Consider the following 16310-nt stretch of genomic DNA (forward strand, 5'->3'; position numbering starts at 1 on the left):
CATCCTGTCTCCTCATGAACCCATTTCCTTTCCAGGAAGTGGATTTCGGGATAGGGTAGGCTCCAGGGGCAGGGGCGGAGTAGGGCAGCACTAACACCGTGGACGCTGGAGACAAGATCAGTGACTTGAAAAACTGAGGTGGGACATTTTACCCCTCCCCAGTCTACCTCCCTTCAACTTCTTCATTTCCCCGTTCCCCACCAAGTGGTATTGGCTACCTAATGGAGCACAACTCAGTTTCTTAACACATAGTCTAGTAGAACACCTACAAATCAGGGACTCCTTATTATTGGTTATTTGTAAAATAAGGAAATCTCTGGCTTACCCTAGGCTGTGTGGATTGGGTTTTCATTTTTGGAAACCAAATGGAGGCCTTTCTCCTACTCTTTCCAGATTGTAGCAGCCCACCCCCACTTCCTTTTCCACTTGTGGCCTTCACCTCCCACAGGCTGACTAGGATCATGCACAAAAACAGCCTCCAGTGAGTATCAACGTGGAAGATTCAGCAGGTTGCTAACTCCTGTAGGGCTATCTTAAAAGGATGTAGTCTATAAATGCAAAGTGTTATGGAGCCTGGGAGATCTCTAAGAACACTGTAAATATCCCTGGTTTAATTAGTACTTGTGGAATTAGGTAATGGCCTGTGGCTTCTAAGCAAGCCCTCTTGGGGTTTCTAGTCTTCAAGGGGCTGCCTGCAACCATGATGTGCTCATGCACAGTCTTCTTTTGCAGTACGGAATAAATCCTTTTATTTTTTTTTTTTTTTTTTTTTTTTTTTTTTTTTAAAGATTTTATTCATTTATTTGACAGAGAGAAATCACAAGTAGATGGAGAGGCAGGCAGAGAGAGAGAGAGAGGGAAGCAGGCTCCCCGCTGAGCAGAGAGCCCGATGCGGGCCTTGATCCCAGGACCCTGAGATCATGACCTGAGCCGAAGGCAGCGGCTTAACCCACTGAGCCACCCAGGCGCCCCGGAATAAATCCTTTTAGACCTTCCTAGGCACCTACTCAAAATTACTGCAATACACATGCTAACTGATCCCATTCTCCCAGGTCTTTAAAAAAAAAAAAAAAAAAAAAAAAAAAAAAAAAGCAAGCCAGCCAGCCAGTGCCTCAGCCCAAGTCTCAACTCAGATACTTTGGACTCCGATTGTCTCCTTGAGTTCTACTTCCCAGGGGAAAGAAAAGGAAGAAATTCCTAGATTGATGTTGATTGATACTCTTTCTCTTCGAGCAGAAAGTGGACAACTCTCTTTGCCGCAGCTGATCAATGTCATGGTAATTGCGCTCCAGCTCTCCGAATTTCTGAACCGGCTCTCTCACGGGGATAGGTCAACCAACCAGGGCTGTTAGCCGACTTGACAGGTTTGTTCTGGGCTGATGGCCATTGACTAGGTTCTCCGACCAGATAAGTCACTTGGCTGAGTCTACAGTAGGTGGGGCGCGCTCACCAGCTTAAGGGTAGTGACTGGAAGTTTGTCGCAACGCTGGTGAATTCAGGCAGCGGGCTGCTGCGGGAGATCCCGTTTTGCTCCCGGTGCACAGCGGCAGGAAGGTGCGTCCCTGCCAGCGCAGGGCACCAGGGAGGGAAATGCCAGACCCCCGGGGCTCTGCCCCTTCTCTCACGGTGAGGAACGCGCACTGTTGGCCGCGCCAGAGCTCCAAGTCTCAGGTCTTGGCCCTTTAGCTGGCTCAGTAGGTAGCTCGCGAATGGGTAGGACCAGCTTGGAAGCTCTCCCTCCGTGGTCTGCGAGAAGCCGCGGCCAGCGGTGCGGGGAGGCGGGGGCACGTGCTCGAATGTGGGTGCTTGTGTAACCAGCTCCCCAGGCGCCAGCACCGACAGCGCTCGGGCGGGAGGCCGTCGGAGCCTGCGTTTCCGCCGCGACCCGGAGGCTCGGGGTTCCGCTGCCGACACACGGCAGCCACCCCGAGCAAAGGACGAGAGGCACTTGCCTCCCCAGCCATCATAGGGGAGTGGGAATTTGGAAAGTTCCCCAACTAGGAACACACGTGACCTCCTCCTGAAAGTAGTTCCGACTGTGACCCGCGTATCCCTCCACCTCCTTTTGAACCCTCCTCGGTCTCCTCGGCCACGCCCACTCGCAGGGGCTGCCGCTTCCTACCGTCCGGTATTTCACATTCGGGCCCGGGCAGCGCCGGCCGCCGGCGTGCGCAGCCCGGCTCGGGGGAGCGCGGAAGCCGGCCCGCGGCGATCCACCCGGCCGGGTTTTCACAGCGCCCCGAAAGGGGGCGGGGCGAGGCAGCTCTTGAGTCCCGAGCCCTCAGTCCGCCGCGGTGAACCGAGCTGGAGCTCCGAGGGGAGGGACGCGCAGCTCTCCAGGGGGCAATGCGGGGGGCTGCGGTGTGGGTCCGTCCCCCGGGGTACGCTTTCGGGGCAACGCGGACAGTAGTCCTTGGAGGCCCAGACATTTAGGGACGGTGTGCTCACACGCAGCGCGCTCGGTTGCGAGCTCTCGTTTTCAGGGCGAAGGAGCCGAGCTGCTGGGGAAGCGGGAGGTGGGGCGGGGAGAGCGAGCCGGATGAGGCGATACACACGGAGACACAATAGGGGGTTGTTCTTTGTGCAAAGACTGACACCTTGAGGACGCGGGCGGGGGGGTGAGCAGAGAGGTAGGCTCCCTCGGCAAAGGCTGCTGTCGGCGAGTCCCTGCCAACGACAGTGATCGGACAGCGGTGCAAAAGGAGGACGAGGCTGGGGGCCGGGCTGGGGAAAGCTGGGGGCGGAGGCGCGGGGGAGGGGCGCCCTCGCGGCGGGGACCGTCCCCGCGTTTCCCTGGACCCTGACCAGCGCGAGTCACCTGGGCCTCCCTACCTGTCCACACAGGTAACCTCAGACTCGAGTCAGTGACACCGCTCAGTGCACCCCTCAGCTCTCCCCTTCAGCCCTCCCCGTCCCCGACCGGGTGTCTGAGCACAGGCCGAGGCTTGGCTCGTTTCCCCTCCACCGCTCCCCCCCGCCCCAACCCCCCGCCCCGCGCTGCTGCAGAAGCCGCGGCAAGTGCAACTCCTGGCTGGCGCCTCGCACAAGCCCGAGCGAGCCCCGGGCGCTCGCACTGGGCATGCTCAGTGGCGGCCGCAAGCCGGAGGCTCGGCGCTCGCCCCCGGAGCTGCCGCCCCTGCCCCTGCGCGTCCCTCCCTCCCCCGACGCGGTCTCGCCCGCCTCCCACCTCCCCTCGGGCTCCCAGGCGCCGGGCTCCCTGCGCGGCGGCGGCGGCGGCGGCGGCGGCGGAGGGGGCGGGCGGGCCGGCGGGCGGTGATGTGGCGGGACTCTTTGTGCACTGCGGCAGGATACGTGCCGGGGCGCCGAGCCGCGGCTGCGCTCGGCTCTCTCCTCTCGGAAGCTGCAGCCATGATGGAAGTTTGAGAGTTGAGCCGCTGTGAGGCGAGGCCGGGCTCAGGCGAGGGAGATGAGAGACGGCGGCGGCCGCGGCCCAGAGCCCCTCTCAGCGCCCGTGAGCAGCCGCGGGGGCAGCGCCCTCGGGGAGCCGGCCGGCCGGCGGCGGCGGCAGCGGCGGCGTCTCTCGCCTCGTCCTCGTTCTCTCTTCTAACCGTGCAGCCTCTCGCTCGGCTTCTCGTGCAAGGGACGGTGGAAGCCGCGGGCCCGGGCGGGAGCCGGCTGAGGCGCGGCGGCGGCAGCGGCAGCGGCACCTCCCGCTCCTGGAGCGGGGGGGAGAAGCGGCGGCGCCGGCCGCGGCGGCTGCAGCTCCGGGGAGGGGGCCGGAGTCGCCTGTCACCATTTCCAGGGCTGGGGCCGCCGGAGAGTTGGTCTCTCCCCTCTTACTGCCTCCAACACGGCGGCGGCGGCGGCGGCACGTCCAGGGACCCGGGCCGGCTGTAAACCTCCCCTCCGCCGCCGCCGCACCCCCCCCGGCCCGGGCTCCGGAGGCCGCCGGCGGAGGCAGCGACCGTCCCGAGGATTCGCCGTCTCCTTCTCGTCCCGCGGCCGCCGCGGCCAGGCCTCTGGCTGCTGAGGAGAAGCAGGCCCCGTCGCTGCAACCATCCAGCAGCCGCCGCAGCAGCCATTACCCGGCTGCGGTCCAGAGCCAGGCGGCGGCAGAGCGAGGGGCATCCGCTACCGCCAAGTCCAGAGCCATTTCCATCCTGCAGAAGAAGCCCCGCCACCAGCAGCTTCTGCCATCTCTCTCCTCCTTTTTCTTCAGCCACAGGCTCCCAGACATGACAGCCATCATCAAAGAGATCGTTAGCAGAAACAAAAGGAGATATCAAGAGGATGGATTCGACTTAGACTTGACCTGTATCCATTTCTGCCGCTGCCCCTCTCTGCCTTTCTGTCACTCTCGCTTAGAACGTGGGAGCAGACGGAGGCGAAAAATTTCCATGGTTTGGGTGACCGTAGCAGCTAACCCTGCTCGAATTTCTAGATCGTGTCTCTTTGGTGTCTCTCTTGAATGCATCCAGCCTAGGGTGTGTTCGGCTACATGGAACTCTGGCCCGCTTGCGAGTGTCAAGGCACCGATTGCTTTCTCGGGTCTGTGTGCGGGGTCTCTTCCGAAGGGCTATTGTCCGCTAACACAGAACGCGGTACACTGTTGGTGGATTAGTGAGCTCGGTAATCCGGTCTGCTAAATGAACAGAAAAGTAGACGCTTTGAGGTTGAGCATATTTCGATTAAATCTTGGCTTTAGGCCCTAGATCAAGGGTATAGATTAGATTAAAATGAAAATTAGTGTTGCACGTATGCATATTGCATCAGAATCTTGCACTGATTGTTTTTAGTTTCCTGGGTTGCATTGATAGACTTTTTTTTTTTTTTTTTTAATGTGAGTTGTGAGCTGATTTGCATAACTTTGGAAGCAGAGTCGTTTTCGGCATGTATGGGTGTTCTTTGGAGGGCAGAAGTAGGTTTGTGTATTTAAGCTAAGTTTAATTACAACTTTGAACTGCATTTAGAAGTTTTGTAGTTTGAAATCAGTAGTGTCATAGGGAATATGCCTCATAAGGCGCTCTTACTGGATCTTTGTTAAATTTGCCCCCCCCCCTTTTTTTCTCCTGATGGGGTGATAGAGGATAGGGCATGAAATTTGCAGCTCAGTAGCGTTTTTTATTCAGTGGTCCTGTCACACGTAATAGAATGGAGATTGAAGGTTTTTTTGATCCCAGATGATAATGTTGTGTGGTTCCAAGGGTATTGTGTGCAGCAAATTGTGATTGCAGAGATTAAGTGTCAGTTCTTCCTTGAAATTTAAGTGTTACTGTGATGCCGGAATGGCTGCTCACCTAATTCAAGTTGCAGATCCTCTGACACCGTTGGGGGTCCATTAATCTTACTCTGACTTAAGTATAATGTCAAGTGTAATTTAACCGGCAAGAGCGGATGATTCCAGCGTCAGGCTGTGTAGGTATGTTAGCTGTTTTTCACCCATTGCCTTAAATTTACTGACTCAGGTTGTTGAATAAGACAGAAACCCAAGAATTTTAAGAAGCATTATTGTTTCGGTTGTCTACCAGTTAGGCCTTTGTACCTCAAAAGATAGTGGTTATCGAAAGGCATTGATCTTTGCAGTTTCAGGTATAATGTACTGGTTATGATCAAGGAGGGGGATAGAGCCCTCCTGGTTTGCAGAATGGAAAGTATCACAGACATTCAGAGTTCCTGGTAGGCCTGTGTTGTTCAAGGCATGAAAAAACAGAATTAAGTTGTTGGTTTGAGGTGGTTGAAACATCTTATTGAGGCTGCTCTTAAGACCAAAAATTGGGTGATGTGAGTTATCACAGTGGACAATATTTAGTTAAAATTATGTAATTGCATCAGTGTTAATATTCTTAATAGAAATTATGTCTTAGCAAATATCAGTAAACATTCTGCCTAAAGGTTGAGTGGCGCTAAAGTGTCCATATGTCCTGCTAAAAACTGTGGGGGAAGATCTGTTTTTTGAAGAAACTGTTTTCTATCTGAAGAGGTTTTATTCCTTTGGATTATATAGCTGCACGTAGATGTGCGCAACTAATTTTGCCCAAGTGTTTGTTTTGAGATGAAGGTAAAAGTTACTGAAGAAGGAGCTTTATAACACACAAAACGTAAGTTTTCTGTTAAGTTAAAAAATTAATGTTTGAGAAGAATATTTAGAAGTTCTGGAGTCTGCATTAATTGCAGAACTAGTCAGGCTGAACTTGACCCACTTGCCTAGAAGGTAATTAATTATGGAAAAACTTCTGACTTGTAATTTATTTCAAAAGCAGTGTACTGTTGGTGTGAACTGACAGCCATCTGGATGCATAGGAACAAATTGATTAACTGTTTCTTTAACTTTTTCAGAAAAGTTCCCATGCAAAAAAAATGCCTCTAATGCTGTTTGGTAGATTGCTTTTATTATTCAGAGTACGTTTATAGTATTTTTACTTTACTCATTTGCTTTAAAATTTAGCAGGATTTTAAGTTTAAAATTATTCTACCAGGTTATTTCCACGTGAGATGATTGGCCAGGTCTCCGTTGATTTCAGAAGTGTGCCTTTACACATGAAATTTATGTGAATTAAAACTTTCTCGGGGCGCCTGGGTGGCTCAGTGGGTTGGGCCGCTGCCTTCGGCTCAGGTCATGATCTCAGGGGTCCTGGGATCGAGTCCCGCATCGGGCTCTCTGCTCAGCGGAGAGCCTGCTTCCTCCTCTCTCTCTCTGCCCGCCTCTCTGCCTACTTGTGATCTCTGTCAAATAAATAAATAAAATCTTTAAAAAAAAAAAAAAAAAAAAAAAAAAAAAAAAAACTTTCTCGAGCACTGTGCTTTTATTATATATGGAAAGCAGTGTCAAATATTGCATCAAATGACTAGTAACACTTAATTTCTAGAGTAGTGGTTTTATTGAGCCAAATATTGATATGAAAAAAAAATCACTTAGGAAAAAGTCAGTGAAGGGCTCTTTTTTGATAGTTGCACTTCCAATAATTTTGTTACACCAAAGCACTTTGGTTTGCTTGGTTTCACTTTAGTGTTCTGTGTTTATTGTGGGAGGGGGGGATTAAAATGGCCATTGAAGACGGTCTCTGGCAGGTATCTGTTTCAGCAGCTAGCCTGTGAGAAGTTAAATTTCTTTATGAAAGTAGTGATTGGAGTGTTTCTATCTGATAAGAAAGATTAAGAATGTAGTGATTTCTCAGCAAAATTGAGAACGATTATTTGCAAATTTTGCAATATTATTTGCAAAATTGAGTTATTCTAAAAATAATTTGTTGGTATCTTATTGTTAGTCTGGAAAGTAGCATTGACCGTGAGACTGTAAAAAAGTTTAGTATCTTTAGATTTCCTGGAAATTTTAGGCTTTGGTTGTATGTATTTTTATTTTTTGATAAGTTTGCATCTTTTCAAATGTTAATCGTTGGGAGTTTTTTTAACTTGCAGAGGGTACAGGGACTGTTGAACTATTGTTTTTTAAGATTAGTGATTATTGAAATGACCATACTGTGAGATTTTTTTTTTTTTTAATTCTATTAACAATTTTTATTTTGCCCTGTTTCAGATCTGCTAAGTTGCATTTCTTTTCAGAGCAACATGACTGGGCATCCTAATTGCTGTGTAACAGTTTACAAACTTCATTTTCATGAAGATTATTAAAAAATAAAGTGCCTCTGAGAGGACAATAAAATTGCAGTCTCTGACTTAATGTAAGGAAAAAGGGATTTTATTGCTGTGCATTGTGAAGGTTTACAGAGTAGTGCAGTCATCTGTGGATTCACATCGTGTATCGTGCACTAAAGGAATAGTACGTGAATAAATGTTCTGAAATATGGTGACTTACAACCACCTCAGTTTAAAATTTATTTTTAGAAACTGTAGAAAAAGAAAGATGCATTGCTGTTCCTTCCTTTTGGAATTTTAACAACATGACCAAGGCAGCAATCAATGTTTTAGTTTTTGTGTGGAATAGTACATCTGTTTTTTTCCTAATAACCACTTAAATAAAATACACAAACTTCTTTATTCTTATTTTCACATGTTCTCATTTTGAGATTTGCTCCATTTGCTGTTTGTTCGTTTGGTAATACCTTAATACTTCTTAGTATTTTTTAGGCCACTTTAGTAATTATACTTCAGTGACTTTAATGGAGGAATAGTTACTATGGGAAAATGAATGCACAAAGTTTCAACATTAATTCACTCTCAGTAAACATTTTTTTTTTTAAAGATTTTATTTATTTATTTAAGGGAGAATGAGAGAGTGAGCGAGCAAGAGATGGGGGAGGGTCAGAGGGAGAAGCAAACTCTCCACCAAGCAGGGAGCTTGATGGGGCACTCCATCTCAGGACTCCAGGATCATGACCTGAGCTGAAGGCAGTCGCTTAACCAGCTGAGCCACCCACGCGCCCCATTATTTTACTTTTAAATTTTAACCTCAGCCTTTGTAGTAAGACAAATGTGTAGGAAATGTTTTTATATTAAAACCGTATATGTGAGATGGCGTTTGTAAAGAGAAATTTAGAAGTGTGCATGCGCTTGGTAGTTTTTCACTTACTTCAAGTGTTTGGCCTTGGTTGTAGTCCAAGGGTTTAGCTTCCAGGAGCTGTGGTATTAATGATTGTATAAAATACTTATTTAATATCTTTTTTTTTTTTTTTTCCGAAGAAACCATGAGTTCTGAAGTTTTATTTCTATTTTGTGGAGCCCTCCCTCTTCCTCACCTTCTCTTCTCTTTCTCCCTCGTTTTTTGTTAGATAAATTTTGATTTCAAGTGAAGTCAGTTTGGAGAATTCTTTTGAGACCTGAATTCATTAAGAAAATGAGAATTTATTCTTAGAACCTGTTCTAAGGATAGTGATTTAAGACCTTTGTATCAACTTCTGAGGTAGGGGTCAGTAATGATTTCTGTAAATAATTCAGTTCTGATTTACAGTTGCTTTCTGTCTGGTAGCTTTGAAATTAATGCATTTGCTGTCAGAGTTGTCAGTAATGTTGAGGTTAGACTGCATGACCTTAAGTTGGTAAGGATTTACTGAGTGAATTGATAACCGTAATTGTTTTATAAAGGCCACTTACTGCCACATGCATTCTTTGCTAGGTGGTCAGAAGTGTTCTGGTCTGTCAGTAATGATTGCTTTTTTTTTTTTTTTTTTTTAATAAATGATTGTCTTTCTAAGCATTGGGTATGTGCACCTACTGATAGAAAATGCTTTCATTTGTCGGGAAAGGTGAAGTTAGTGTATTTGATTTGATTCTTCACCTATCGTCCAATTTTTTGGTGAATTTTTTCATTGGTTATGGAAAAGGTATTAGCAATTTGGTTCTTTTAAGGTAATTTACACTGGATTAAAGCCTCTTGCAAAAATATTAATATAGGAAAAACATTATTTAGGCATCAATTTCAGAGAAATTTTAGTTCAATTCAGTGTAGTTAAGGCATATTCTTGTTCATTTGCAGCAGTTTGCATTAAGAGGCAGATGGACATCTTTAGGGTGTTAGGTATACACTTGGTACTGAAAATATTGAGAGATGGATACTGTGGCTACACCTGACGGCAAAGAATATTCTTACCCTGTACATAGTGTGGACAAGAAGACTGTTGACATATTATATTTTAGGTATTTATGCACTTTGTCATCCATAGTCATCACTTTATATATGGACAGTGAATCTGTGTGGATATTCTGTGTATATGTATAAATAAGTACAAAGTTTGCCAACTCTCTCATAGTATTTAGAAAATGAGGTTACCTTGGTGGCTCTTACTTTATCATTTTCACATAAGGTTAAGTTTATTTTAAATGACATTAAAATGTTGAGTATTAATTTTATCTACACTATTGTGTGTCCGTTGTTTCATGGTAGATGTTAGGGTGGCAGTGTAGGCTCTAGACCCAGACTTGCCTGTGTTGGAATCTGGGCTCTCCCACTTTGAGAAGGTTACTTAATCTTTCTCAAGCTGTTTCTTTCGTAAAATTTATCTTAAAGAATAAATGAGATAAATATGGGTAATTCTCTTAGCATACTACCTGCCACATGGTAACTGCTGCTCTTAAAAATTGTAATTTCAAATTACCCATTATGTGAAATTATTTGTATTTTCATTTTTGGGAGGAGCAGTGATTGTAACCGAATTTCCTCAGTTTTGGACATCTTAGAATTTTAATTGGTTCAGACTGTGAGTATTTTTTGAAATAGGGGTATTCCTTTAGGAGTTCCAAGTATAAGATGTCTGTGATTTTGTTGTTTCATTACAAATGAAATATAAAAGTCTGCTCACTCACACTGTTGACCAAAGAAATTTAAATAGGCTAATCAAAAAGTGTTTGCTTTAATATATTAAGGTTAAGTTGGAAACTTCATACTATTATTGCATAATGAAGTAGACGTTTTAAAATAAAAATTTGTTATAATAAGTTTTTCTTTAGTGTTAGAAGTAGGTCAACTTAAATATATGTTATTCACAAAGAGTAATCTTGTCAAAAAAGACTTTAATGTATGATACAAAACTTAGATCACTGTTTATCCGTAAAGATATATACTTTTTAAGTTTGTTTTTGGGAGAGGTATGCAACTTTGAATGCCAAGTTACACTTATTACAATACAACTTACACTTAACATAATCTGATACTGCCTCCATATAATGTAGGAATTTTTTTTTTAAGACTTTATTGATTTATTTGACACAGAGCACAAGCAGGGGGAGCAGCAGGCAGATGGAGAGGGAGAAGCAGGCTCCCTACTGAGCAGGGAGCCTGATGTGGGACTCAATCCCAGGACCCTGGGATCATGACCCAAGCCAAAGGCAGCCAGCCACTTAACCTACTGAGCCACCCAGCCGCCCCAGGAATTTTAATTTAGTGTTAAAACGTTTGTACTACAGCATCCCATTTTCACATTTGATCATGAGTTTCAATATAATTTTAGGCCTTGGAAATGGGAGGAAAATGAAAGGATTTTTTTTTTTTTTCTTATTCATTCTTGCCAGGTATGGGGAAGGATGGAATATGCTTGAGACCTACCTGGTAAAGGCCATTTTGTGTGCAGAGGGATGATTCTTTTTTTTTTCTTTTGCCTTTGCTGGTCTCCCAGTTGTCTCCCAGTACTATCACTAGTGAAGCACTTGATTTCCAGTGAGTTTTTTTGCTTGCTTATTTGTTTTACATTGCAGAATGAATGATGCTCTGTCTCATTTTATATGTGACTGTCTGATGATATGATTTTTATGTATTGTTATGTGTTGCATAAACTAGCTGTATTTTTGGTTTAAGTCTCTGTTATAGAATTCAACATTTTGACATCTTCTAGGACAATTGAGTTGTCTAAAACTCTTGCCTGACACATGCCATCTATGTGCTACCAAAACTCAGTGGATTTAATATTATTTAGACTTCAGAATAGTTTCGAATTTTATTTCCTCTGATTTTTGTGGATTTTCAGGCTAAAATGCCAGGTTTTTTTCTTTGCTAGTAATTGCAAGGATTGCATTCTGCCAATTTTGTATGTTTAATATTTTTACCTTTAAAAAGAGAGTATAGTATTGTTTAATGTGTTATGAAATGCATTGTGATTTGAATCACATATTCTTTCAATCCGGTGTATTCTTGAAGTGAGTTATAAGTAGAACATACATGTTCAAAGTTGCAAACAACTCTGCTTTAAAATGTATGCAATTAAAAAAAAATTTTTACTTATTTATTTGACAGACAGATCACAAGTAGGTGGAAAGGCAGGCAGAGAGAGAGAGGAGGAAGCAAGCTCCTTTCTGAGCAGAGAGCCCGATATGGTGCTCAGCCCCAGGAGTCTGAGATCATGACTTGAGCTGAAGGCAGAGGCTTAACCCACTGAGCCACCCAGGTGCCTCTGTATGCAATTTTTTCCATTTAAAATACCTTTACTCATGAATTAGTGAGACTTCTTTTTGAGTATTCTAGTCATTCTGAACTGATTAGAGATTAAATAAATAAAATTGAAAACTTGTTTCTGCTTTTAAAATGAAGTTTGAGGGATGTTAACTAAGCTTGATTTTTAGGTGTTTACTTTTAAAATGTGTACTTATGAATTACTTTGTTCTGACTCTGTTAGAGATCACATGGAATGCTTGGGCTTTTCCTATTTTTTTTTATTTTTATTTTTTTTATAATGTGAAGACTTTTGCCAGCTTTGTAAAATTTATTTAACATTCCTAACTTAATCATTCAAGAAATATGAAATAAGAGAAAAATGAGGACTTGAGTCAGAAGATTTTTTTTTCTGCTTAATTAATGTACTAGTAGTATTAGCTGGCATATATCTTAACAGTGTCTTATATTTATTTAGTTTTTTTTTTTTTTTAATTAACAAAGCCCTTTCTTAATCTTTAGCTCATTTGGTTTTGCATAGAAAAAAAAAAAAGCCTAAAGGAGCAAGTATTACTGTCTATCCTTATTTATTTTTATTTCCTTTTGTAATGTAGGAATCATAGCTCTGGTAAGAATCAGTAACTTGTTAAGGGCTAGTAGAAATTGAGTCCAAAGAAGGGTGTAGGGTTTTTAGGTACTTGGTGCAGAATTTTCCCCGTTATATTAGTGGTTCTCAAACTTTAGAGGGCCTCAGAATAACCTAGAGGACTTGTTAAACCATCAGTTTCTTGTCCCACCCTGAGAATTTGTGATTCATTAGGTCTGGGTTGGGGCCTGATAATTTGCATTTGTAACAAGTTTCCAAGTGATGCTGATGCTGGTGGTCTGGGGTTCACACTTTGTGAACCACTGTATTATGTTCTCTTCAATTAAACAAATCCTTAATGTGTTATTTCCTTTAGGTTAATAGAATTTATGCATACATTACTTAATTTGATCTGTAAACCCTAAATAGCTCAACATGGCAAATTTTATTCTGATTATGTAGATGAGGCAGTAAGTTTAGAAAAGCAGCATGCTGGGGCAGATAGAGCATGGACTTGGGAGTCAGCTAGTTAAAGTGTAGCTTAACTCCTTGCTCAGTCACATATCAGTTGTGTAATAAGAGATACACTGCTTAACATTAGTGAACCCTACTTTCGACATCTCTAATGTGGTAAAAATCCTGATAGGGTAGTTTTTAGGTTTGTTAGAAGTATAGGTTAGGTGTTCAACGAATATTGGTTGCGAACTGGGAGTGACCGTCCCCCACCTTGTCTGGGCGCTTGGCGGTGTATGGAGACATTTTGGGTGGTCACAGCTGGGCAGTCAGTGTGGGAGGGGTTCTCTAGTAGAGCCCAGGGAAGCTGCTGTGTGTCTTAAGTGTACAGAACAGTCCCTCCCACAGCAGAATTGTCTGGCCCAAAGTGCCAATAATGTGAGGTTGAGAAACTAAACTTTACTACTCTTTTTAAAGATTTTATTTATTTGTCAGAGACAGAGTGAGCACAAGCAGGGGAGAGGGTCAGGCAGGGGAGAGGGTCAGGCAGAGGGAGAAGCAGACTCCCCACTGAGCAGGAACCCCATGTGAGTCTCGATTCTGGGACCTTGGGATCATGACCTGAGCTGAAGGCAGATGCTTAACGACTGACTCATCCAGGCGTCCCGAGAAACTGTAAAGGTATAAAGTGTCTGGTACCTGGTAATAAGAGAAGTATAATATTTGATAAAAGTCCGTACCTTTGGCCTTAGGCTGTGGTATTTAAGAAGGTCAGTTTGCTAATACGTGATGGAGTGAGGCTTTTAACATCTAGGTTTTCTACCTGCTGCTAGGCCAGTATTCTTTATAATAGGAACTTTGTCCACAGAAGATATGACTGGTAACCAAAAAGCCTTATTTCAAGAAGGCTCATGTGTTATTTGGCTGGTTGTGAAAGTGTTGCTTTGAACTTTTAGAAAAGACTGAAGATGTTTTCAGTAAGTGTGTAAGTGTAATGCACCTTCAGAGGTATTCAGAAGGGCATTATGTAGAATTGCTCTAACAGAGTAGATGTGCTTTATTAAAAAAACACTTTTTTAGAATTTTTATTTTGGCAATAGTTTTTAAAGTAATCTTTAGCTTGTTTCCTTTAATTATGTGGTTGTTGAGTTGTTGAGAGATACTTTGCCCCCCAGTGTACTTGTTTTTTGTTGTTTAATGCATTTTTTAGTCTTAAACTTTATTATAAAGCAGCTTTGTTATATACTCAGATCTGGTGGAGTTAAATGTGTTGATGTAAAATGGCAAATTTCTGACAAGTTATGAAAAACTAATATCTTTCCAGATAAAGTACGGCTGACTCTAAGGTTCTCTGATGCATGTGTTTTGTTACATTCTTTTCTAGATCCTAACTTTGCTAGGTCAGCCTGTTGAATCGAAGTGCTTTATTTGTCTATTTAAAAAACTTGCATTAATGTGAAGTTTTTAGAAAAAATTAAGATGGAGCTTTAGATTAATTCAGAGATGAGAAAATGTCAGGAGAGTAGCTTAGTGGATTCTGAATTTTGTATTGTTTTTAAGGCAGACAAACGTAATTACCAAAGTGTTCTAGCAATTGATTGTTTGCGGTGATTTTTTTTTTTCCTGTTTGCTTGATTTTACCATTTACTTTGCCTCTTGCTTGGCTCAAGCAGAATAAAATGTCAGGCCTTTCTTAAAAATTGTTATGAAATTTAAGTTTTGACTGAATGTTATGATTTCTTTTTGAGATTATAGGAGACATCCAGAATAGTGATAAATATTTTAAAACCAGGACTTCTAATTATATGATAGCTTCAAATTTGTTAAGAAAACAGATGGTATTTATTGCTGTAATTTAATTGACTAAGGCTTATAGTATTTATTTCAGTATGTGAATAATCTAATTTGCTATACTTAAGAAAATTTCCTTTGAAAAATTCATTTTCTACAAATACAACTAAAGAAAAATTTTAAAAATAGTAGTGCCTGTTGTCCTACTTCTCTGAAATGTCATGCTTTCTTTCAGCTTCTAGTTTTCTTTGTATACATCTAGTTTAAAATGTAATTCATTGTAGTGAACTTAAAAGGTGTTTGTGCATTTTTAAACAATTTCCAGAGCCCTTCATAATTGCCTTAGTTATTTTAAGTGGTGAAGCTATCAGAAATAATTTTTTAAAGGATTTTATTTATTTGAGAGAGTGAGTGAGAAAGAGCACAAGCGTGGAAGGGGCAAAGGGAGAGGGAGGACTCCCTGCTGAGCAGGAGCTGATGTTAGACTTGGTCCCAAGACCCTGGCACTCATGACCTGAGCCCAAGGCAGAGGCTTAACTGTTAAGACTGAGCCTCTCAAGCACCCCAGAAATACTTGTTTCTCTGTAGTTAGTTACACATTAAACTTGTTTCCAATATTTGGCTAATATTTTTTTCTGTTAGAGTGGATTTAATATGACCTATTAGGAAAGATTCTCGTGGTTTAGATTGACAAAATCATAATCTGCACACAAAAAAAGCTAAAGTGTTGGACTCTTGAAACTTTTTTCCCCTTAGTTATTTCTAGGAAAGCTATTACATACTTAAAATTTAAGCATATTTTACTTCTTTGAGTAAGACAAAATAAAATTTAAATACTTTGGATCTGTCAAATTTCATTTTCCTATTGTGGGAATATTAAATTGTATTGCAATTAAAGTGGATATAGAAATGATTTGAATAAACCTTCACAAAGTGAATATAACACAAAGTGGATATAACCAATCACTTTCCTGCCTGTAATCAGGACATGGCTTATCATGATGATAGTGTTCCTTGGAGCATACTTTGAATGATACAGTTTATATTTGCATAGTTGCCCCGGTAATTGGTGATATTTACTGATGAAGGTTTGCTCTACATTTCACTTATAATCAAAAATTGCATTTGTTAGTTTCAGATTTTTAAGAGTCACGTATTAAAACAGGGAGATAATTTTAACCTTATTAGCTAAATGATGTCTTGAGCAAATGTATTAAGTCATGTACTTAGAACAAAAGTATTGAGGAAGAAACAAACTCTTCTCTTTTTTAAACAAAATTACTTGTTAGAGTAACATTTTTTAAATGAGATAAAATTCTTTCAATAAGCATAAGGAAATTTTGATCTAGGTATGCTATATACCTTTTTGGTACTAATGAAAATGAAGTAATGGTAAAAATACTTTGTAAATGTGTGCATCTATGTTTTTTGAAAACTGAAGAAGCAGTCTGACATCTGGATAGTTTTCGTGGGCTAGTTGTAGGAAATTTATGGAAAATAAGAATCAGCACACCAAAAAGTATGATGCATTTTCGCATATCTAGTTTCTGTTCACTATGATCAGGATTATAGATAATACTGTAAAATACACTCAGGTGCTGGTTATTAAGGCTATTTGGATTCTTTTTAATACTGAAAAGGTCACACAGATTGTGATTACTGTGTAGTGTCCAAGAACTAAGGTTTGCCATCTGTTACTCAAAT

The 16310-nt window shown here is 42.4% G+C and overlaps 2 protein-coding genes across 4 annotated transcripts in view; one reads left to right on the plus strand and one right to left on the minus strand.

The window, feature by feature from the left end:
- Nucleotides 1–987: 987 nt before the first annotated feature.
- Nucleotides 988–3081, minus strand: KLLN (killin, p53 regulated DNA replication inhibitor). The gene is given in 4 exon segments (XM_059172505.1): nucleotides 988–1920; nucleotides 1922–2118; nucleotides 2386–2501; nucleotides 2985–3081. Coding segments are annotated over 4 exon segments (639 nt in total). The 3' UTR covers nucleotides 988–1691.
- A 398-nt stretch (nucleotides 3082–3479) lies between these two features.
- The window catches only part of PTEN (phosphatase and tensin homolog), a 91349-nt gene continuing 78518 nt past the window's right edge, over nucleotides 3480–16310 (plus strand). For all 3 annotated transcript variants that reach the window (XR_009352629.1, XM_059170265.1, XM_059170267.1), the window contains exon 1: nucleotides 3480–4275. Coding sequence is in view for 2 of the 3 variants with exons in the window: in XM_059170265.1 (XP_059026248.1) it covers nucleotides 4197–4275 (79 nt within the window). In the remaining variant the exon portion in view is untranslated. The remainder of the gene's footprint in view (nucleotides 4276–16310) is intronic.

This window comes from Mustela lutreola, chromosome 4 (assembly GCF_030435805.1).
Source record: "Mustela lutreola isolate mMusLut2 chromosome 4, mMusLut2.pri, whole genome shotgun sequence".
Taxonomy (NCBI): Eukaryota; Metazoa; Chordata; class Mammalia; order Carnivora; family Mustelidae; genus Mustela; species Mustela lutreola.